Here is a 25,143-nt window from a genome sequence, read left to right on the forward strand (position 1 = left end):
GCCCTCACACATGCAGATCTTCCAGCAGCACCAGATTTACAGTGCCAGATACCTGAATTGTTTGGTAAACTTAAATGCTTTGTTAAGCCTATTTGGAGGAGTAAATATCCTCTCTCCTCTCTGGCCTCACCCTCCAAAATTTTGCCTTTTACGTTGAAACACTTGTGGGTTTGGATGCTGATTTGCTCTGTTCTGGACAAGATTTTCCCCAGACTGAGCCACTGCTGTGAACTCCAATTGGAATAAAGGAGACATTCAGGGAAATGGCTGCTCAAAGGTACCCAATCCAGCATGGCAAAGCTGTCATGGCACTTTCCTCAGTAGTATGTGGAATCAGGGGGATGGGGTTTCCCTTTTCTTTCTTTTTTCCTTTTGTTTTGTTTGTTTTTCATACAGCCATCCTAAATATCTTTTGCCCTTTGTTCCCCCATCTGAATTAGAGCCTGATGATATGTTTTGTCAAAGACAGATTGTTTTTCTCCAAGGCTCTTCCACAGGGAGGGAGTCCCTTTGTGAACAGTTAGTGCTCTCAGCTGGAGATTTTGCGTTCTGACTGACTAAATCTTCTTTGCTCAGGCAGTGAAGGAGACGGGTACAAATGGATGATTTGAATCTAAAGGGGCTGGCTGAAGGTCTTGTGGGTAATTGAGATAAAGGAGTAACTCAACTCACTCCAGTGCCTTTTGCCAGAAACCCATCATCTGCAGGGGCGCTTTTCTCCTGAGAGGCAGCTCCAGTTCACCCTGCAACCTGCATCCATTCCCCAGCATCTCTGGGGGCAGTGGCCATTTTATTCTTCTTTTTGAGGGTTCAGAGTAGGTTGGGGACTGGAACATCTTTCATATGAGGAAAGGCTGCGGGAACTGGGGCTGTTTAGTCTAGAAAAGAGGAGATTGAGGGGGGATCTTATTAATACTTACAAATATCTAAAGGGTGAGTGTCAGGAGGTTGGGGCATCCCTTTTTTCTGTTGTATCTAGCAACAGGACAAGGGGTAATGGGATGAAGCTGGATCACAAAAAGTTCCATTTAAACATAAGAAAAAAACATTATACTGTTCAGGTGAGGGAGCCCAGGCACAGGCTGCCCAGAGGGGTTGTGGAGTCTCTTTCCTTGGAGGTCTTCAAGACCCACTTGGACATGTTCCTATGCGACCTGATCTAGGTGACCCTGCTTCTGCAGGGGGATTGGACTGGATGATCTCTAAAGGTCCCTTCCAACCCCTACCGTTCTGTGAACTCCAGAGCAGCCAGCATGTCCCTGACTCAGGCTCTGCCCACTGCTGGCTGTGGAGTCAGCAAGCAGAACCTTCTTTAGGTGGTTACAGAAGCAAGTGAGATCTTTACTGGGCTGACATCTCACCAAATGTGCTGCCTGTTCTGTGCTCAGAGTGATGGGGAAATGATAAACGCTCCAGTTCCTCCCAACAGTACTCCTCAGGGGGCACGATGGGCACGTATCAACCCCTGTGACTCAAAGATAAAGAACTTCACTAGCCCTGTGGAGTTTCAGCTGTGATTTGGAAAAGCACTCAAGTGTCCTCTGCTTTGTGAGCAGTGTAAGGCAGTAGGACGCATGGCCAGGCAGGGGATCTGCTGCCCATCCTCACTGCATATTCAATTCCCTATGTTACGAGAGATGAAAGAAGTAGTTGTTGGAACAAGTTTGGCAGCACTGTGGGTGCAGCCTGCTAACAGCCTGTTGCTGTTTGGATTTGCTCTGTGCAGGCTGCAAACACTACAGTCACATACGTTTTAAATGCAGGAGTCCAGCTCCAAAAACCCTTGTCAAAACATCTCCTCCACGTTGATTTTATTACATCATGTTATAGCTGTGTTGTTGCAGTTAGTGACTGAGTGCACACTTCAGCACCTTGCAGGACAAAACCTTGTGGAGAGTTCATCTGTTTAGCATGTGATGCCCAGAGTCCATCCCTTGCTGAAGCTCCAGCTCTCTGTCACGGTCCCAGAGCCAACTTCACACTAAGGTGGCGAGAGCCTGGACATTGTGGGAGCTTTCAGAGTTCCTGGGGATAGCAGGGTGGTTTCTGCCGCTCCTGTCTCCAACGCTGCTTTTGGGGCTGCGCTGAGGCTCAGCCGCCTGGCGCCGGAAGGCCCGGACGGTCCGGATGGCGAGGATGCAGACCACGAAGCTGCCGAAGTACAAGCAGGCAGCGGCCACCCCGAAGAGGCCGACGGCAGCATCGCCGCCCTGCACGGTGCAGCTCATGGAGGTGTAGCCGCGGCGTGCGTACAGCCGCTCCCGCCGTGCGCACACCTCCGTGGCGTTCACCTGCCTGACAAAGTGCAGGTACAGGCCAATGGCCGCCACGTAGGCAGCGCCTGCCAGCACGTTGAAGACGCACTCACCCACCAGCAGCCTCACCCTGAGCCGCTGGATGGGCTTCGCCCCCACGACGAGGAAGAAGAGGGTAAGTACGGCTGCGGTTAAGCTGAAGGCGACTCCGCCGTACACGCAAGGGGCTCTCATCTGAGTGAACTGCATGTCCAGCTCCCTCACCTCCTTCAGCTCCGTGCCCTCGAAGGGGCTGTAGGCTGAATTCAGGCCAAAGGATCCGGTGGCCAAGCCGCCGAGGGAGGTGAAGCCTGCGACAGAAGCCTGGGCAGCGCCCACGCAGATCAGCACCAGCAGGTTAACTGTGATTTCCACAAACTTCAAAACACCTGCAAGGAGCAGAAAGATGACAATAGGTGTCAAAATCACATCTTGTGCAAACTGGAGGCCACAGAAGTACGCCAAAACCGCAGAGAGCACTAACACTGAGATAGTTCTCTGCTACAGGAACAGACGCTGCTGCTTTAAGAAAAAGAAGGGGGAAAAAGAGCTCTTGTGGGTACATTTCAGAGGTTGGGCAAATTGCTCTTTTTAATTTGTCAGTGTGCTTGATAAATGGATCTTCATGCAGGGATAGAAATCCATAAAAATTTTACTGTGCCTGTGTTATTGCCAAGGCAAGGGCGCAGTGATTGCGTTCTGGCCTCTAACTACTTGGCATAAACACCCCGAGCAAGAAATATCCAGCACGAATAAAATGCTGAGGTTAAAACTGACAGAAACCTAGAAGCTTCTAATGGCTTTAAAAAACGGGCAGGTCATTTAGGTCCTTTAAAATGTGTTTACTGCTTTAACTTACACCCTTTTTTGTTGTTGTTTTTCTAAGTGTTTGTTATTTAAACTTATTATCCAACCAGACGCAATTTCTGCTTCATCTCCTTCAGAGGAAGGAGTGTCTTCATAGGTCTGAAGAAGCAGTTCCTGCTTGCACAAAAACAACAAAAAAAGGAGGGGAAGGAAGGAAATCCCTCCTTCTGTGCAGAGGTAAGTGAAGACAATTTGATCCCAGGTTAGGTATTCTATTTCACAACCCCACTTTCAGTAGAAAGCTTTGTCATTTCTGAGCAGACTATTCTTTTTCTAATGTTATGCTACTGATACAGGTAACGAAGGGTTTTTAAAAGAAAAAAAAACCCCACTGATAAATGACTTCTTTTTTTGTGGTAGTTGCCTGTCAGGAAGGTGCAGCATCTGTTAGAGAAAGCTGATTATTCTGTGACAGCTCACTAGGGGTCAGACTAAGATTAGTAAACATGACGGATGTTGAGGCGTAGCGAAGCTGGAGTTGCCTCTTTGGGAAATGAAAACCCTCAGAGTCTCACGGATTTTGCTCCTCAAGTTCTGAGGTTAATTACGGAATTGCAACTCTTATTATGCCACCGCAGTCTGACAGCCAAGAACACAAGATGCTCGACACAGCAGTCCTGCATTTGTGTTTAAAGTGGGGCAAGGTTTCCATACAGACTCTCCTTTTATGCTGCTAACGTTGATCAGAGTGGCATTTTCCTCTTGAGCAATGGCTCAGTTGCTGTCAAAGCTGCATGGGCTTGAAAAGAGAAGGCTGAAGCAGCACACAAGGGAGTGAGGCAAATGCCTCTCTTGTGTTGCCAGATGCTTCTAATTAAAGAAAGGCAGCGACAGCTGCCATAAAGGATTACAGGATATTCCCATTCTGCCTCCACAGGGGGCTGAGGCCATGAGCACCTTCTTGCTGTCGCTTGCTCTTTGCCAGGAGATGCTTGCAATGGTCTGATAAGGGCCTTTGGCCACTTCACAACCTCCCTCTTTGCCCTGTACCCTCCCTGTCATGCAGCTGTAGATAACATCCTGAGCCCGTTCACACCATGGTCTTGCAAACCATCCCAGAAGCACAAAGGGGAGCAGTGATAAAGGTGGTTATACCTGGAAAGAGAATCTGTGAGACTCAGCATGTTCAGTTTGTGTGTGTACACCTGTGTGTGTGTGTATCTATACATACACAGGTACAGATTACATATACACATATGGATTACATATCTACATATACACATGCAGATTTCATATCCCAACAAGAATTAGGTAGAGCAGGCAGAGAAGACGAAGCGCACTTGTTGAGGAGAACCTTGGTGAGCAGTTCTATGTCTGTGTTTCTCAGAAGTGGTGTTGATTTTTGCATGACAACATGCCTTTTGCTTAACTCTTCCACACAGCCGTTCCTGCAAAGCAGGGCAATAACCGTGGCGGTTACCAAATCTGTTCAAGGGCCTTCAGATGTTTCAAAGGAAATATTTGTGAAGCTAAATGTAAAGAGCCATTTAAATCTCGGTCCACAAGACAGGATTTGGACCTCCTTGTACCAAATTCAAACAATGTAACCAAAGACTCAAAGTTATTAAAGGGTACAGAGTCATCACTTCACCAGGACTGTTCAAAATATTTTGAAAGAGTAATAGCTGTACAGGACATTCATTGGAACTGGATCAGATGTTTTCTGCCTGCTCAGTTGAGCTGTGCAGTGTGCCTTCCAAATCCAAGGAGTCTTGTTTGGATGCAGAAGGCCACTTCCCTATTTCAGGGCTGATTTGGTAGATGCTCCATCAGGAAAAAGTTCTTATAAGTCTAGAAGGCGGAAAGACCATTTGATTAAGGGAAACATACATTTTAAATATGTTTGTGAACTTGGGAATCTGTGACCAGTCAGCTTTCTTCCACTCCTGTCTTCAGAATTTCCTTTTTGTCTATGACTGGTGAGGTACTCTGACCCACCGAGCATCAAACTTTTCCTGTACATCGCTTTGCTGAGCTTTAGAAAAGGCAATTTTCTGCTGTCAAAGCACTCAGCACCTGCTGCTAACCTCCTCACGTTTATAACTGACCCTGATCCTCGACGATGCTGCTCCAAAACCTCCTGTGCATTGACACAAATTCTGTATGCAACCCCTTAAGTTCACTGAGCTGATTGCTGGTAGCACAGCAGGCCTGGCAGAACACATCTCTGCTCAGGGGATGACAAATATGATCGATGTAGGTCTGCTGTATTTTTAACTGCAGCAGTAGATGCTTTAATGGCATGCTGGAAGAATTTCTATAGACAGGGCATTCAGGTTGGACAGGTTTTGTACGTACCTGTGCAGTTTCCATACAAGCCTGCTGTACAATTAGAATAATTAAACAACGGAGAGAGGTTCATTAGCAGTTACTCCACCAATTATTTGCATCACATGGATTAGCTTTATAAAACAAGCCCAAGTGCAATAACAAAGCCTCCTGTACTAAAGAAAATCCTTACAACGATAAGCAGGATGTAGAATGAAGCTGTGAATGACACATCTACGATGACAGCCAGCGGGGGCTGTGATAGCAGCAGACAATTAGTGGAAATCCCTAAAGCCTTGTACAATCAGCAAGGCTTTGATGGAAATATTAAGCTCTACAGTACGTTCAGATCTTGACCTGGGCAACCCAAAAGCCTCATGTCACTTTGATCTATTGATAATTACAAGCTGATACCCAGTCCTGCTGTATTAGCATAAACAGGATAGGCTTTAGAAATAAGGAATAAAAGGCCAGTTAAGTTTTGAATGTCAGCTCTGTCAAAGTATGCTAGCACACACATAGCCAAGCAGCGTGGTGCTGAGAGAAGTGGCTGGGTTCAAAGCCACCATCCTGAATCTGTGCTGCCATTCCTGCTTTCCCAGGCTGGAGAGCTACATCATCTTAGAGTCAGAGCTGCAGAAACTAGATTGCCAAAAGATCTTCCTACAGGGAAGCTGCTTCTCTCTACAACTATCCCCTGATCCCATGCAACAATGAATGCACTGCAAGATTGAGTGTAAAATGACAGGAGGTCAGAAAACCTCTGAACTCTACTGGTTTAATTATTTTTTTTCTCCTTTCTCAAGTTCAAAGTCTTGGGATCTATCTGAAATGTTACTGATTTGTATTAAAATGAGCACAGTAAACGGTTGGTTTTGGGAACTAACCCTCTCCATACTGAGCAAGTAATGAGACTCAAGTCTGGGCTCCAGGATTTATGTTTCCTTTCCTATGATTTTTTTCCTGCACTGACCTTTAGCACTGAGGATGAGGAGAATGGCTGCAATATAAAAGATGGTGGGTGTTGCCAGAGCTTTCCAGAGAATTGTTTCGTTCACAGAATCACAGGATCTCAAGGGTTGGAAGGGACCTCGAGACATCATCTAGTCCAACCCCCCTGCCAGAGCAGGACCACACAGGAACTCATCCAGCTGGGTTTGAATGTCTCCAGAGGACACAACCCATCTGGGCAGCCCATTCCAGTGCTCCCTCACCCTCACAGTGAAGAAACTCTTCCTTGTTATTTCTTTGGAACCTCTTATGTTCCAGCTTGTACCCATTGCCCCATGTCCTATCATTGCTTGAAATCTAAATCTACAATGGATCATAACTCCAGTGTATCACACTCGTTGACTTTTGTTTGAATTCACTCTTTTTTGTTTTGCTGTGAGTAGACTTCCTGTTATAACAGCATCCTTTCAGTTTATACTGTTAAGCTACTACTCACTTTTTTTTCCCCCTTCTATACCAGGAACATGCTGGGCTGTTGCTGTGGCATTCACCCAGTGCTCCGGGGTTCTGTCATGCAGTGAAGCAGCCAGGCAGGCTGTTAAAGGTACAGAGACAGCTGACCTCACTCTAACAGCTCCTACTCTTGGCTGGGTAGTCACCACTTTTCTCCCCTGCCCAGCACTAGGCCCTTCCAAGAGCTGTTTTACAAAATGAAAATTGCAGGAAACGATTCAGCTCTTCTTGTGTGCTGCTGTTTTTTCCTGCATCTTTAGCAACGTGGAGTGACTCACAGCATATCTGACCAGCGAGTGTGCTGCCGTAAGCTTGACAGGGGAAATAACACAGCCAGGACCAAGAGAAAGACCAGAAACTCTCTTTTTCAGGATGTGAGATGTCAGACCTGCACGTTCTGACTGTGTGGTACCCAAGCAACAAAACTCAAGCCTCGTGCATTGGATAGTGCGAGGAGGCTCTTTCATCCAGGTGCTGTGGCAGGATGGCCCAAGAGCTCAGCTGCCAGGATCACAGCGCCCATATGTACAGAGAGGAAAATGGTCAATTCATGTTTGTCTCCACGTTTCTGCAGCTGTCAACATCAAACTGTAGGTGACTCAGTTCTGTATCAGCTGAACTCCCCTGCCTAAAAGCATCTCCCTCTACTGTGTCTTGGCACAGTAGTCACTTTTTTCCTCTGTTGACTGCACATGGACTCTTTCTTTGGACTCTTTTGGTACCTCTCTTCCCTCTTATCCTTTGTAAGATTCATGTTTGCCAGTCTCCACACTGGCTGTCCTTTCTCCCTTTGCTTCCCCTGCAGCGAGACCCAGCTGGCAGCCCCTCTTGGACACCATGACCCCAGCAGCAGAGCAGTGAGGAGCCACTCAGATCAGTGGCAACACTGTCACAACTCTTTAGGGCTTGCTCCAGGAGAAGCAAAGAGGAGTTAAGAGGCTACATTCTCCCAGTCTTTCTCACTGAAAGCTGGTGGGGCTTTTTTGGGGGGGAGGGGTCCCAGTTGAGTAGTTTTCTGGGGTTTTTTTCCCTCAGGCAATTATTTTGACCTTATATAGTGACTTACAAAAGCAGCAGTCAGTCCTGAAAAGGATCTCAAATGCTTGAACTTCTCTTGTCAGTGCAGGTTTGGCATTTCCCAGAGTGAAGGCACAGCTTAACACACAGCTTTGGTCACCTCTCTGCTAAATTGAGTCAGTGGTGGGAGGAATAGATAAGGGGGAAGGAGAAGAAAACATCAAAGGAAAAGAGGAGTTCTGCTTTTAGTAGGGGACAAAAATGTGACAGAAGAGGGGAGGAAGAAAAACAGAGGAGAACTGAACAAAGGAAAGGAAATGTAGACAATAGTCGTAACAGAGTAAAAATATTAAATCTGGATGCAAAGTACTAAACCATCTTGCTAATGCTATTCTTATCCTCACATATACCAGTACCACGCACCTCTTACTGAAATCAGTTACAAGAATTCAACCAACTACTCTGGTGCAGGATCAGGGCAATACACAACTTTGTCATCAACAAACAAATCCCTCCCCAAAGCCCCCACCCCACCATTGTTTTTGTAGGTCTCTCTGTTCTCCAGCCAGTGATGGGATTTAGCTTTCACTGAATTATGCTCCCATCTCCCTAATGGAGTCATGTTCAAAGGCAGAGAAAACCACAACCCAACCCTAAAAAATAAGAGTTAGGCAATGTAACACCAACACAATCTTGGCTTTTCAGAGGACTCAAGGGAACCATGTACTTGGAGCCAACCGAATTTAAATGGCATGTAAGTGCCCAACACATTTCTGCTCATTTGAGACATCTTACTGGAATCAATGGAAAACTAGTTAAAAACTAGGAAACTCAAATGATTTATGTGCTCCAGAAAGAAGCGTTATTATTGTCTTTTAATAAGTAAGTTGTCCCTCTTTAGTCAAGATAATCACTCCATTAGGAAATCTCAAAGGATGATCAACCTTGTTTTTAATGATTCAGAGAAGCCTTATGTTCCCCACTGGAGTGCTCAGATCCAAATGTATTGTACTGTTTCTTCTGTGTGTCATCTTCCCTTAAAGAACTACTGTCCCACCTGCTCTATTCTTTCTGCTTAATACCCTCCCATCCTCTCAACAGTGCTGTCCAATTTTCACAGGAAAGGGTGGGCTTCATTTGTAGAACTACTGCAGCAGCCTCAATCCCCATTGTTTCCCACCTCTGTATGACACTAAGGTTTACTTGCCATTAAGACAAAGCTTCAGTACAACCCAAGCCAGCCCCCGCCTGGGAACAACAGCTTTGGCTTACTTGTTCCCAGTAGTTCCTTCAAGCATCACTTCTAACATGTTCTTGATTTCTCTCCTGTTAACCAAGTATGAGTCATCTTACACTATTTTGGAGAGGGTGGGAAGCAAAAGGTCTGGCATTCAATCATTTGGCAATACTGGTTAAAACACAAGGACTGCAAAAGGCTGTATGTGTATTTGTAGCACTGGGAGCTCTCTGCATGGTCATCTCATGTTCTGAGTTTCAGAAAATGGCCATTTTTCTTCCTAATGTACCCACAGTTCTTTCAAGTAGTAAACAAATACCTTGGTGTCAAAACAAACTTGTGGGAGGTTCTTGGGTTTCCTTTTTTTTTTTTCAGAAGAGATCAGAAAACAATGAACCTCCCTTGTTCCTTATGCCAACTTTCCATAGCTGCCGCTCCTCTCTGAACTGAAACTGAGCCACCTTTAGAAACTACAAAGATTGGGGTGTTATTGCTCTTTAAGTAATTATAGTCTGGCTAAAGGTAGGTCATGTTGTAAGCACCCCTGAACCTGAGCTTCTCCTTCACTGTAACAGTTGTGTGTTGTCACACTTGGTGAGCAACATTCCTGACTGAGTGTATTTTTCTCCTTTAAGTTAGCCGAGATCACCTGCTGAAGAGAGAGCGAGCTTCGTTCTGTAGTGGCTCAGCTGTATCAGTTAGCTTTGAGAGGCACTTTTTAAAGAGAAGAGTTTTCCTTGGTTCCCAGAATTTGAGTCACATGTGGGGACTGTGGTCTTACAAGATGATGCAACTCCTGTCCTATACTGGTAGAGAGCAGACAAAATTAAGATTTCTCAGTAAGGAAGCACAGACTAGAGTCTGACAGCAACTTTGCCAACATCTTCCCCTGCCAATTTCAGTGAGTCTTCTCAATTGTAGTCCTCCCTTCTCTAAAAACAATCACATCCATGTTAACACAATGCCAAAAGGTGGATGAAAACACATTTGATGTGAAGACGTGTGCAGAGTGACGTCTCCCGTGTTGGCAGGGCAACAGTTGGCTCAGAGTAGTGTTTGGCATCTGCAACTAGTGTAGCTCCCCTGCACGTTTGTGTAGAGCTCACTGCTCATGGTTGTTTGTATTTCACAGCAGAGAGGACTTACCTCCTGGTGCAAAACTTCAGAACAGGAAAGTTACCTGCAGGCCTGTCACTGGATCTTGTTACTGTGCAATTAAGCATTTTGAATAACTGGGATTATTTTAATTCCATCCAATTCCCACTATTAATATCCTCTGTCTTCTCAATTAAAAGATTAAAATCTTGATGGCAGATCAGTCTGTTACTTACACTGTACTCAAAATATACTTTGTCACAGATAGGAGGGAGAAGCCATCTAATTACAATCAGACTACAGAGGACCTCAGTGTTCCCTTCTTACAGAATAAATATGTTGAAGCTACTGCCACAGGAACAGTATGTGAGCACCATTTAAAGGAGGTAAACATGGCAGACTGTAGAGGCAAAAATGGGAAGACAGTATGAAATCCAAGTTTCTCATCCTATTGGAGGCCTATTGGTTATGTAAGTATCTTGCTGACCACTGCTAAAAACATATAACACACTGAACCTATTTGTCAAATGCTTGTTTTCATCCACAAAGTTATCTACATTATGCACTTTTAACGACCCTTCAGTGTTTTTGAACATGCATAACTGAAGCTACACAAGGTCCCTTACTTCAGGCCAATGCCTCCTGCAGACCACTATTCTCCCCAGGAGGTTAGTCCCCCAGGTTTTCTCTCTGCAGGGACTGGAAGGGATACAAAGGCTTTGCAAAATAAGTTCTCCCTCCTGCTCCCACATCTGACTCCAAGAAGAACAGTATCAGCACACAACTGAGACACAGTATAATGGTTATAAACAATGGCATAACTCAAACCAAGTATCTCTTCGTGTGAACTCTGTGTTTAGGGTGACTTTTCCTCTCTTTTTTTTCCAGTCTGTAAGCATTTGCCAGCATGAATAGCTACAGGAAAAATGAATTCCAACCTTGTTTTGTAAAGACAAAAGCTTATATATGTTTATATTTGAATTAATGCTGGCTTGTTAGTGCATGAATATATCCTGGAGAAAGTCATTGTTCCTTCTTAATTCTATTTCCTCCCCCAAATAAATTCAGCTTGATATTTCCTCTTGGCTATGCCTGAAATTGGAAGCTTTTCTTGTTGTTACAAACCATAATGCTATCTTTTTCTGAGAGGAAATTGGTCTGAAGCTTTTAACAATTGTGGATGTTAGAACATAGGCTAAAGGCATGATTGTTTGGAAGTGCCTACAGTATGCTTAAGAAATCTGACACTATTCATGGTTTAAATCTGTGTTCACTGCAGCAAAGAACAGGGATTCAATTATATTTGCTCTCCCACAAACTGTTTTCTAACCTTTTTAGTGATGTCTCCCTTAAATGTCAAGTGGGTTGAAGACTTTTAAAGAAGTCATTAGTTCAGAAACTATGACCAGCACAGTGCAATTCTATGCAAGGCAAAAGTGCTGCCATTTCCTGAGTCATTTCCACACTGACCACCCATTGGAGAAGCTTGGTTTACTTTCACTGCTTAAGTAAAACTACAGGAAATGTTATCCTGGAATTACATTGCTCCACCTCTTTCACACCAATATAAAAAAGTAAAAGGAAATGAAAAGTTTTCAAGGTCAGGAGATCAAATATCTACCCCTGACTTAAGATCAACAATTCACTCTCGGGTTGGACTCAGACTGTGCTCTCTCTAAGGTGAAGGGAGCAGTGTGGCAGTCAGCCTTTAACACATTTCTCATAACCTCTGGTAACGAAAAGCACTAAACGTGGTTATATTTTCAAAGGACCCAAGGGGGGAAGGCGTCCCTTGCAAGGGAGGGTCCTTTGAAAGGCCAAGATGATTACTAATCTAGTTTTTCTCCACAAAAGAGAGAACTACAAAAAATTTTCCTTGTGAAAAGCAAGTTGAATGTTTACTTCTGAAGGAGTTGCAGCTCTAAGTATCCCCAGGCCAAAAACTCCTGTTGTTTTCAGCATGTGCTGCTTTAAATGGCAGATACCATTGGGCATAAGTTGTAAGAAATGGTTATTGCAAGCAGTAGTTCCTTAGTTGATGAAATCTTTGTCTTTATCACAAACAGCTTATTTCCAATTCCCATATAATCACATAGAGCACCTAGACAGCTTGACACGAGTTTACAAGCTGTTCCTTAAGTTTCCTTCACTATTACAGAAAGAGAAGATGTTAGATTCCTGTGTTTCTGTTACCTTTTGAATCTGTAATCTGCAGATCCACAAATGTGATGTCCCTATGAAAAAAAACCCCATAGAATAGAGACTAGACCAAAAGCTGGCACAGTAGGGAAGAGTACAAAGGCTGTTAGAAGGAAGTTGTCTGAAAAGAATCAGCAGTTATCTGAGGAACAGCAATCCAAGTGGTAGTGCTCCTAACTGATACAAGCTCCTGTGAGGTAACAGATCCTCTCCCAGGTTAGTAGTGGATAAAAGAAAATGCAGGGAAAACAACCAGCTTTTGAACAAGTAGAATTAAGAGAGAAATCTCTTGTTTGTACTGCCTGAGGCTAGTTATGCTCACGTTAGCAGTGCAACGGGAGATTATCTGTAGAGTGAAACAGACTGTAGGACATCATGCCCAATGTATAAACTGGGAGGAATGAGCCAGGAGGGGGCAGATCACTGCTTGGGCATCAGGCAGGGGGGGTTGGTGAACAATTGCATTGGGCAGTGCTTGGGTTTTTTTTCCTTGGGTTTTGTTTCTCTTAATGACTACTATTATAATTTATTTCTTCTTACTGTTACTATATTTTGGTTTAGTTTAGTTATTATACTTGTTCTTCTCTTAACCCATGATTTTTTATTTACTTTTCTGATTCCTTTCCACATCCCACAAGGCGTGTGGGGAGGGGGAGTGAGCGGCTGTGCAGTGCTCCCTTACCAGCTGGGCTTGAACCACTATACATTCCTACTGGCAAAAGGGGTCCATATCACTTGGTTTTATATTATATTTGTGTTGGATTTATTTTCTTAGTGCAGTTGTAGGGAGAAAGTGGGACAAAGATTAGAGAGGGAAGGTGTGAACAACAAAGATAGGAAGATAGTATCCTTTTTTTCTGCTGCCTGCAGCTCCGGTGTTCAAAGGATCCCTGTGAAAATAACTGCCTATGTCTGAAATTCAGCTGCAGTCTGTCCAGATATTGTTGTTGAAAAGCACAGATGAAGAGGGCAGAACCTAGGTGGAGCAACTACTTCTCAGACTTCTGGTTGTTTAGAATTCCTCTCTCCTTTGCCAACATGTACAAAGAGTATAAGTGTGTTTGCTGGGCAACAGAAAAAAAACCCCCAATAAACCACCCATTGCGAAAAGAGAGTAGAGTGATGCATAGTCAGAAACTGAGGTTCACATTTCAGCTGTTGCTTTGGAAGACTGTAGTACATCACTTGATTTCCCAGCCTTGTTTGATGCTGTTTATTTTAGAATGATGGTGATTGGGAAGGGAAAATTTCACCAGAGTGCTGATAAATCATTGGCAAAAGAAAAAGATAGTTAAGTAGTATTTGCAGGAACTTTTCATCCTGCGAGTAGTTGTAGTTCTCATGTATTGACTTCTTAGTAAACAATTCACGTAGCTTTTCATTTGTAACATTTACCAAGACTGCAGGGAATATAGATTCAGCAAAACAATTCTGCAAAATTCTGGTACTGTCAAACATTAAACAGTGGATTCTCATAATCTTATCAACCTCCAACATCTTTTCATTTTTTGAAATGAACTCCTTTATTAGCGGTTTTATTTCCTACACTGTCTATTTTCCCTCCTCCACTGCAAGCTCAGACATGAAATTTTTGGAATAAAACTGAGCAATACCTGAGGGAGGGATGGGAGTGAAATCATCTTTATCAACACATCCAAAATTAGGACATTTTGAAAATGTTAATGTGTTAAATGTACTGAAATAATGAGAAGCAAATGTAGGGGGAAAAAAATACCCCTCAACAAGTCACATTAAGCTATCTGTAAGTCTCAACAATCAGTGAAACTGAAAACTAAAAATAACTTGCCACTTCGTTTTTCTAAAGCTGTGATAAAGTAAGGCATGGAGTTTTCTAGAGCTTCTCAGGAAAGTTAAAGTAATTTAGTATTGTTGAAGAAGAAACTGCTGATAGAGTTCTTGCGGATACAATATCAGTGCTGTTAAATATGCCCTACCAACTGTTGGGAGTTAAATCTCCTCCAGATGAAAAACAAACTGCACAGAAACACACAGAGCATGTTCATAAGAGAGTTCAACTCACTTCTTAAAATTATTCATTTGTGTCTCTACTGGAGGACAATGAAAGGCTGCTTATAAACATCAGCCAAAGGCTTTGCACCACAGCACTCGGGCTGCAGTGGCCTTCCCTACAAAGAAGGTGAGAATACCCCTGTCCTGCAAGAGGGAAATTTTTCAAGGAGTAATGGATACTTCAGCAAGTTTTTCTATTCAGTTTACAGGAATGAGTTTACTAAGTGTTAAGGCTGACTTCCTCCCATGTTAATGCTCATTTCTCTGCTGCTTGTAGTCCTCTTCCAGCTATGAAAAAAACAAGTTATTTCTCAAGAGCTGTTTTATTGGTTTCATGTCCATAAACCAGTTTTAGCTCCTGCAGTGTTGCTATATTACAATGTATCAGTGATGACTAGTTTAAATCCAGAGTTGAGGAAAAGTCGGAGAAGAATGTGTCAGAAATAAACTGGTATCAAAACTTCAACAGACATCTTTAAATTGCCTGGATGTGAAAATACCTATTTTATTCCTAAATCCCAATGGTTAACTGCTGCTGCACAACCTGAGTGATTATGTACACGACTCACTCTGAAGTTCTGGATGCATACTCTGGAGATGCATTTTCAAGTATCTAAACAGCTCTAAAAATCTTGCCTTTAGATGCCTAAAACGTGCTAGTTACCCACAGTTATTCTATTCATGAACTTTACCTCTCCTGACTTGTTTGTTTTTTTAAACACTGGTCTAGCCTTACTTCATTGTGCTTCTAAACACTGAAACCCAAATCAGAATAAATCTTTGGAAGGAGAGGGGTGGATGACAAGCAGTAAGAATCTCACATACCTCTTGTAGTGCATACCTTTGAACACTTCATTGAGAATGTTTCCTTGGGAGGATAACTCTCTGATGGTGGGCCAAAATATTCCCGTGCTGCTCCTGAGGTTTTAGAGTAAGGTTCTGAGTAAACAGTAGAAGCTTTCGAGTGCTGGCCACCTCGGATGTCTTCTCTTGATCTACAATGGATATTAATGGATATAATCTACCCTGTATATTAATGAGATCATGGTCTCTCCTGAACATTAAACCGTGAGAAAGTGGCAGAAGCTCCTGTTAGCGAAAGGAGGTAGCCTGCTTCAGAGGTATCTGATCTTTTTTTGCTGACACGTTTCAAAAGCAAATATCCCAAATTCTTGCATAAATCCATATTCATAAGAACAATCAAGTGCAGCTATCCTTACTTCAGAAAACTCCATACTCACTGAGTAGGCTGGCTGAATTGTTTAGGTTACTTACAAGGAGGAGAGCATGGAGAATTCCTGTTCCTAAACAAGTAACAGCCTTTTTATGCAAAACAAATATTTTTAGCTAGCCCATAGCAGCCCAGAGAATAACAATTAGAAATATTTTCACATAAGAAATGTGTAGCACAACTGTTTCACTGGTGTTTTGTCAAGTTTGTACTTCTAATTACCATGTCTCACAAAGATGCCTTTTAAAAGAATGAAAGCTAATAAGAAGGGATAAATAAAGATTTTAAAGTGGAAAAAATATGCCTGTTTAAATATTTAATATTTTTTCAGGTCTTTGATGATATTTGAAGGAGAATCTAAAAATGGACCCCAAACCCATCAATTTCTTGCTTCTCCAATTAGACTCTTCATTTGTATACTTCAAAATGGAATTGTCCACTTTGCTGCAATGACAGAGGGCTCGGTATGTAAAGCCTGATGATATTTAAGGTTGGTGAGATTTAGATTATTCTATGGGAAAAGTGCAATTTGTCCTTTTAAAACCAAGGTAACACTCAGGTTAAAAGAAACATTGTCTGTAAATTGTTTTGTAAGTGTCTGTTCTAATGTAAACGTTTTCCCTCATTTGAAGGAGAATTGGAGCTTGCCTTTTTTAAAGTACAGCTGGATGATTTTATTATTAAAGGATATTTTAAGTCGCATTCAGCATTATTGTTTTTAAAAGCCTCCTGTTCAGTTTTTATCTTGAGTTTCTTATCCACAGATCAGCATTTCCAATTGTAGTTTTGTTTCCTACTATCACTGCACTTCACTAGGATTTGTCTTCATCCATTTCCAGATTCAACTTTGGAATATTATCTCATTCATCGACATTAAATCATGCTCTTTGTAGTTTTTACATTTTAATTAAGACATTCAATAACAAGACCACTGCTAACATGTCTGTATGTAGTTGCCAACAGCTCTATTTAGCTGAAACATTTCTGATTTTTCTGACCTTTGTCCTATGTCTTGTGCAACCACCAAAGCATCCTGCACAGCTGTATCACATAAATTAAATAAGCTGTGTGATTTATAAGACTTCCAGTTAGCTTGAAAGCAATCCCTTTGGTACTTCTGATGCAGCTGCTTCTATTGTATCCCGCCACTTGCCAGAAAACAAAACAAAAAAACCCAAACAAAAAGCCCCTAATGTTCAACAACAGAGTACAATTAGGCAAAAAAATAATCCTTTCTTTTAGATTCTTTTTTTTCTCACAATGGCTGATTCTGGCCACCTTTGCTCCTGTTTTCCTTCAGGACTTCCAGTTCTGGGTAATGCAACTCTTTCTTCTCACCAGTGAGAGGAAGCTTGCTGTAGGAGCTTCAGACAGACATATGTTTGGAAAGAGAAATACTCTGGCTAGAAAGTCTTGCTCATCAGGAATGAAAACTCTAGCTCATTAGAGTATCTGGAGTTCTTTTGGTAAATCAGCTAAGTCTTCACCAAATTACTGAAATTTGCTTACAAAAGCAGCTGGTTTTGTCATGTGGGCTGAGCAGGGGAAATATTGTTAGGTTAAGCAAAACTCCATCAAAACAACTGATGGAAAAGTTTTTTGGTTAGCTGTCAGGAGGGCTAATGCTCCCCATATTCTCAGCTGGAGTCTAAGAATTATCTCCATGGCAATTACTGATCTGTAGCTGCAGCTTCTCTTCCCCTAAACCTCAGCAATGCAGAACCAGTCTGTTAGTCTTTATGGTCACAGAATCTCAAGAGCTGGAAGAGACCTTGAGACATCATCTAGCCCAATCCCCCTAACAGAGCAGGACCACCTAGAGTAGGTCACAGGAACTCATCCAGTCCATCCACCAATTTTCAGTTTATGCATCCAGTCATTGAAACTAACAGTAAAACCAACAAGTCCAGAGAAGCACTTTGTTAAGAAGGGGCGGCTTAATTTATAGCTATCCTTTCAAACATTGCCTATATTACGCTATATATGAAAAAACCCAACCCCCCACTTTTTTTTTTCTCTCTCCACAGTGCAATTAATACATTTCTGACATTTGCTGCACTCACTTCTAGTACATGCTACTGTCGTGGGTTTAGGCCCAGCCGGGCACAAGGACCATGCAGCTGCTTGCTCACTTTTCCCAACCACCACCCACGGCAGGAGGGGAAAAGAAAAGGTATGGAGGGACTCATGTTGATCCCTGAGGACAGGGAGGGCTCGCTCACCGGTTCCGGCCCCAGGCCAAACAGGCAGGACTGCTCGATATGGGGAAGAACGCAAAATTATTTTAGTCGGCCACCAATCAAAAGCAGAACAAACAGAAAGGGAGATGACGATGAAGAGCACGACCAGCCCTTTCAGACCGCCTTCCCCCCACCCCTCCCTTCTTGCCAGGCTCAGACACCTGATCCCAGTATCTCTACCTCCTCCCCCTCAGCAGCACAGGAGACAGGAATGGAGATTTTGGTCAGTCCTGTTCCAATAGCTCCTGCCGCTCCTTTACCCTCAGGACAGGAGGACTCTTTGCATTTCCCAGCACAGGGTCCCTCTCACATTAGACAGCCCCTCAAGAATCTCTCAGCCGTGGGTCCATCCTGAAGCTGCCGCTCCTCACCACCTCCAGTGTGGCTCTCTCCCCGGCAGACTCCCAGCTTGTTCCGTCCAGCGCCATGGCTGCCTCTCAACACGGCTCCAGCCTCTCTGGGGCCCCTCTGCTGGGTGGGTGGGTGTCAGTCTCACCAGTGCCCTCCATGGGTGCAGGGCACAGCTGCCATCTCACTGTAGGCTGCATGGGGTCTCTGGCCCAGCACACCTCCTCCCTGCCTCCCTGTCTGACTGCGGAGTCCACATGGCTGCCTCCATCTTGTCCCACTCCTCCCCTCCAGGGGATTTCCCTCCTTAAATAATGATGGCAGAGGCACCAGATTGGCCCTGCTGGGCCAGAGGTGGGTCTGTCTCAGAGCCGGAGGGTGTTTCGAGTACTTCTTATAGGGGCTACACTGCAGCCTCCTCCCCTGTTCCCAAAAAGCCTCAGCTCTTTTCATAAAACAAAGCAAGCCCAGCTATTTTCATAAAACAATAGAATTACCACCATCCAAATGTTTTATACTTAGCCATAAGTCATCCTTCTAGTCCACACAGTGCTCCTCACTGCTGCTTTCAATATCCCGTTTTTATTGCTAAAATGCATATTGTCAGGGAGTACTTCAGTATTTCACCTTTTCAATAATTGTAATTATATTTATCCTCTCTACTTCTTTGCTTCCATTCTGAAATTACCCTACAATCATGCCCACAGACATTAAACAGGAGTGATGAACACAACTGCCACATTTGACAGTGGTGCTTAGTGCTACAAAACTCCCTCCCACAATGCAGTCACTGACATGCCCTTAAAGGACGACAGCCTAAGCTCACATCTAACATGCTGTAAGCTGGCCAGGCTGGAGGTATAATATCCTAAAAGTTTGTCACTCTAAACCTATTAGTTGATGTGCCTACTGTGCTGATAGGGGCAGATTAACTATCAGCTACACGAGACTGCAACTACTGAAATTAATTTGGGTTTAGATTAATATGAACTTGTTCGAAGCTGAACTAAAGCAACCTGAGAGTTCGGTGAGTCTCTGTGCTGGTCTTTACCATGTAACATTCTCATTTAAACAATGCATATTTGTCAAGTCATGGCTTGCTGTCACCTGCTGACCAGCCTTTTCAGGAACTATACTAAGACACATAGCCACACTTCACCTACCTATGACCCAACTTGGTCCGGATATAACCCCATAAAATTCACATCTCTGCCTCTGGCATGCAGCCCATCTTTCTGCCCCCTCTCCAGCTCAATACAAAGAAAAAGGTTAAGTGTAAAAAGATTGTAAGTGTAAAATAGCTCCCTGATTTCAAATGTGGCATGCTCATGCATCGTGTTTTCAAGGCTGAGTAATTACTTACTTTACTATTGTAATATGAAGGTATTTAAAAGCAAACAAAGATGACAGACATTACAGACCTGCTGTGATATGTTTCTTTAAGGTGATAAAGACATACCTTGCATTGTAGGGGTATGGTTTTCTCACTCTTCTGTCTTCATCATATCTGTGAGATCCATGGTTCTCTTGATGCCTGTATTGCTTATCTTGATATCGTTTCCCAGCATGAGACATCTTGTTTCCTACATGTATTCTTTCTTTCTAAATTAACTTCCTGGGGCAGAGAAATAAAACCGGTTCATTTTACAGCTCTACTGAAAGTTACTCATTGACCAGCCCTCACATTCACTTCACTCTGATTCAAGACTTAGTACAAGCTTCCTTAAGAAGTGAAGGAAGTAAACCTGTTTAAACTATAAGTAAAGTAACTTCATTGCAGAAGAAAGTTTTTCTTTACATTTTCCTATTCATTGAGTAATTGTAATGGTTCTATACTCAACATTTTTTGAGCTTAGCTTGTTTACGAGGTCTACTCTGACTCTCCTACCTTTGCTGCAAGTAGAAGGCATGAATCTTGGCTTCTCTAATGTTGTCTCTTACATGAAGTATCATTAAACCCAGCAAAGACTGGTGCATTCCATGAGTGTGACTACAACTGCTACTGGCAGCAGAGCAAACCTGAATGTACAGGCTGTGACCTTTGTCCTTGTAGCTTCTGAGACAAGAGCACCCATCAGTGTAAACACACTCAGTATCAAACATCGTCTGGGATTTGGATGAACGTCAGGTACGGGCAAAGCTGGGCTGCACTGAAAATAAGTTTGTGATGAGATACATCCTTGATAATTTGGTATTAAATATTATAGAGATGTTATTTCCTGAAAGTGTCTTTTCACTTTCAAGTGCAGTACACTTAAGCCCAAACCTGTAAAATCTGGAAACACAGAGTTTATGCCCCTAAGTTATCTTTGTTCTCATTTGCCTTCACCCTTCAATATTTCTGTACAAGTGCCTGTGGTTGACTTAATTTTGACTGATCAAGCTGAGGACTCACTTAATGACTTCCCTTCTGTCTACTCAGGGTATCACTGAAGAAAGAAATTAATTTTTATTTGTTTGCAATCAACAAAGAAATAGACAGTGCCTTCCTCTGGGCTCATCTCCTCTGCTCCAGGCAGAAGTCATTGAGCAAGAAGCACCTCCATACCTTTCCTTTGAGATGGTTTCTGGTGTAGGTCCAGTCACCTCAGAGCCACTGCAACCAGCCAGGACCTCCTTTGCCTCATGTGAATCACCGTGATTCTCCCAAGCCTCAGTGCTAGGGAAACTCATGCCCTTTGCTACCCGGGAGGAGGGACGTCCCTTCAGAATGCTTTCTGTTAGGAATATCTCTATTTATGTGGAGAGCTTGCAACAGGCCCATGAAGCATTGCAACAGATGACTTGTTCATTCTGCAGTCCTGTACACAAAAACAACCCACGCCTGAGAAGCAGGGCAGTGGTGTTAACGTGGCACCAAGCCCAGCTAATCTTGAGCCTTGGAAAGCTTCCCTAGGCTATGGTGCTACCCTGCACAAGAGCTGGGACCAGAAATTCCCTTTCCTTCCCAGGTAAATGTGCATGCTTGGGGTGCCAGTGCCTCTTGAATTACGGCTTCAGCTGTGTAACTCTTGGTACAGTATGCTAGGGCTAAATCCCAAATTCCCTTTAAGTAACATGAAGGTGTTGAATGTCTTGAAATGAGAGACAGGAACTGAATTCTGAAGACATATGTTCTGTAAATTGCTGGACCATAGTAAGGCTGTGGTTCCTTGCTCCAGTTGAGCTGTGTTAACAGCTTCTTTTGCTGTTTACCATTCTCACCTCACCTAGACCTCTTCTGCTGTTCCTGTCTTCAGCTGTACAGCTTGTCTTCTCTTTGTCTTTCACCAGCCCTAATGCTTGCTTGATCACATAATAAACCAATTGAGTTTGCTTTCCAAACAAACTCAATTTACTTTCTGCTATTTTAGTGAGTTCTATTGGCTTTGTGCTGCAATCAAACATGCACTGGAGCAAGGACTTGGCAGAAGCATGTGTCTCACGGGGAAGAAACTAGGGGAGGGATAGGGAGAAAGGGCTACCTCTCTTGGCAGCAGCAAGTGATAACTGGAGCCTTAATGTGAAGTTGCAGTTTGAGACACCATTACCCATCACTTAGTTGCTAAGCCTTTTTGATTTGGGGCTGTCATCCTGCTAGCAAAGGCAATCTAACAGCAGGAGTGTTTTACTGCTTCATAGTTCTATTTGTTTCTAGTTCAGATTGTTTCTAACTAAGGTAGTTCAGGCTAATTTAGCAGATTTCACCCTGAAGAAAGTTAAGGTGCCTTCATGAACTCTCTTCTCCTATCTAGATGCTAAACATTTGGGAAATACATTCTTTGCTTGCATCCAGCAGAGGATGCCTGCTCTTGATTGCGAGCACAAGGAATTGCAGCTCCCTTCAAGCAGGCAGGTTTCAAACAAACAGCAGAAAAATCAAAAGGAAACATGCTGGAAACAGACTTTTGGCAGGGGTTGAAATATCAGAGTACCTTAGCCATTGTCCACAGTATAGTTCGTAGTTTTGTTAAAGTGTTTCCCATTCTGGGCTGAAAGTGTTTGAATCTGGCCATTTTGGTTTGGTGGAAGACTGGGTGGAAGTGAATCTAATGAGCAAAGTGTTTAAAAAGTGGTTAAAGTCATTATAGAATTAGATAGTTGAGGTAAAAGCATCACAACTGACTCAGAATTACATAGTGAGAACTACATTAAAAACTTAACTATGTGACCAAAGGAACTCATAAAACAAATACAAAGCATTGAGGTGGTGATTGCTAGAGTTGCCTGTATAAGACATAGAAGCAAGGAAACCAGCTGCAGAAAATGGTGCTGATAAGGGAGTAACAGCCAGAGGGAGCAGTATAAATACGTCTCCAAGGAGAAAAAAAGTAGAAGGAGCTCATTATATGGTACTGCTTGAGTTTGGAGGAGAGACATCAAGGAAAAATATCTCTCAATTTGTTCTTACCTTGTTGCAGGTAAAAGGATGCTGTGCTGTATGAAGTAGGCAGATTTGTACCAAAGATACAGCTGATTATGTCAGCAGTTTCTTCTTTTGATAGAAATAATGTTTGAGACTGGATTTTGGCTAGAAGGGGAATTTTATAGGGACTGATTTACGGAAAATGAAGCGTGAACCATTTTGATTGATTTTTGTTTTCTTCCTCCATGTAATTTATTTGAGTAGGTCACATCTGTGACTTGGATCAATGCAGTCCTGGATACTTGCTCCAGTATAACAGAACAAAACAAGAAGACCCTAAAAAACAATATAGGTATAGGGTACAAGATGCCATAAACAGATCTCTAGGGACAAATTTCTCCAGCCAGCCAGGCAGGGAACCATTGGATTCTGTTTAGTTTGACAGGAATACTAAGCTCCTGAGATCAGCAGGGCTAAAATTAGCTTTGGAACATTTTTTTTCTACCCTCTTGGTGTTGCTTTTACATGAAATCTGTTGTTTATTGTTATAAGCAACAATAAAAGAATTTGGGTTGAAGGCTTCTTTTTATTTCTTTCTTTCCTTTTTTTTCTTTTTAAAGAGATTTTGAAACCCCTGGTCTTTGGAATGGGAGGTAAATTGAGTTTGGGAAGCAACTGGTTATGTGTTGATTAGGTTTTTTTCTGTCCTAGTGGAAAAAAAACCCATCAGATCACCAAATACCGCTTCAGCAAAAGGAATGTAAACAATCATGACTGATTTAACATCAATATCATACCCGTGGTGTTTGCTACTACGAACACTTATTTTAAAAGCATTGGAAACCATCCCTAGGCTCCTTTTTAAAGTGTCTTTGGTAATGTGTGAATTGTTTGGTTGGTAGTTGTTTCTTTTCTAAGGCTGAGACCTTCCCAGAATCTTCTGAGCCATTGCCTAGTTCTGACTCAAAGATCTTACAACATGGTTTTCTGAAAAGCAGTGTTTTGTCACACCGAATCTATACTCTGGCTGGGGAACAGTCAGCTTTTGGGACACATCCAAAACAGGCTGAAGGCAGTGAGGATGTTTCCATTGAAGCCTTGCATCCCGAAAGACTGCTATCTATGGGCCCCTTCAATATTTACAGTAGTTTGAAGTATAGAGCTGTAACACCACCATCAGTAATGCTCTGCATCACCACAGCTGCCACTTTCATGCTGACTTTCTCTAGGTTTTGCTTTTGCTGGCCACCCAAGCTGTATCTGAAACCTTATAGTTCATTTTCTTTTTTCCTGTTCTTAAGTGGATCTGTAGTAGACTGAAGCCATTTTTCCCTTTCTGAAATGATGAGCAAAACCAAAATGGCTTTTGAAATCTGAGAAACTGTTAGCATTAAAGATTCTCCCTCATTTCTTAACAGTCTTTTCTCTCAGATTCCATCTGTGTTGTGTTGAACTTGGGGGAAACCCTGTCTGAGTAGATCTTGGAGACTATCTGAAATTCCATACTTAGTTTTCTACAGTAATTTAACACTTGAATGGAAAAGTATTTCAGGACTGAAATTTGCTTTGAGAGGACATTTAGACCTTGTGCAGATGTTGGCAGTCTGGACTGTCTCAAAATTCATGCTGGTGGACCTTTGTGACGTGCCTTTGTCTTGACCTATCCAAAGGTCTCAGTAGTTCTGGACTTAAGATTCTGGGTGCTGGCTTGCAAATTGCACAAATTTGCAGCAAGAAGAGCAATCTGGGAGCTCACATCACTTCCCTGTCTCCTGGCATGAATATATTACATTCCATTTTATATTAGTAAAATATTTATGAAGTTTTATTAACATAGTAGGAGCTCTTGCCTCTTTTAAAAGAGGTAGGAATTACGAGCAGTCTGCCTTCTCTCTCACTTAATCTACTCCTCCATCTAGTGTTTTTCTTTCCTCATCTGGACGTAGATAAAATCCAATAATGGGGTATTTGTTTTGTGGTCAAAACTATCAGGGTTGGAGACAACACTCCTGGCAGACACTGGAAAGATTTTTTTGTTCAAAGAAAATTTATGAAGGCATGGAGATGCTGGGTTCAGCAATCTGGCCTTAAAAGGTAGCCAAACATTTTGTTCCTGATCAAAACACATAACCCTGTGCAGCTCGGAGCTATTTACATCTGGTTGGTCTGTCTGGGGCTGTAATGTTGGCAATTGTGTGCATAAAGAAGGGAAAAAAGGCATCAAATATGAGTGTCCAGTTCATGAAATGATTTGTTGCAGTTTCTTTTGACCTCCTAAAAAAGAAATGCAACAGTGGCATCCTGTGGCCCGAGCAGTTCATGGCAGGTGGGTCTGGTGCAGGGCAGAATCCACCAACGAGGTCTTCCTGCACCAACTGGGAAATAGATCATGTTATTTCTAAGTTAGTTTACAAAGGAAGCCCACGGTATTTCAACCTGGTGCACATTTTCAACCTGAAGTACAAAGCTGCCTTTCAATAGGGGCTTTCCACCAATTTATCTTGCTG

General features: G+C 42.9%; 1 protein-coding gene across 1 annotated transcript; it reads right to left on the reverse strand.

Annotated features, from left to right (window-relative positions):
- Positions 1–1,737: 1,737 nt before the first annotated feature.
- On the reverse strand, positions 1,738–19,869 carry LOC104554884 (MARVEL domain-containing protein 3-like). Its single transcript, XM_061995508.1, has 2 exons — positions 19,751–19,869; positions 1,738–2,683 (listed from the first exon to the last, which is right to left on the reverse strand). Exons 1-2 carry the CDS (start codon positions 19,755–19,757, stop codon positions 1,977–1,979), a joined length of 714 nt encoding a protein of 237 aa, XP_061851492.1. The 5' UTR covers positions 19,758–19,869; the 3' UTR covers positions 1,738–1,976.
- Positions 19,870–25,143: the final 5,274 nt, after the last annotated feature.

This window comes from Colius striatus, chromosome 4, assembly GCF_028858725.1.
Source record: "Colius striatus isolate bColStr4 chromosome 4, bColStr4.1.hap1, whole genome shotgun sequence".
Classification (NCBI taxonomy): domain Eukaryota; kingdom Metazoa; phylum Chordata; class Aves; order Coliiformes; family Coliidae; genus Colius; species Colius striatus.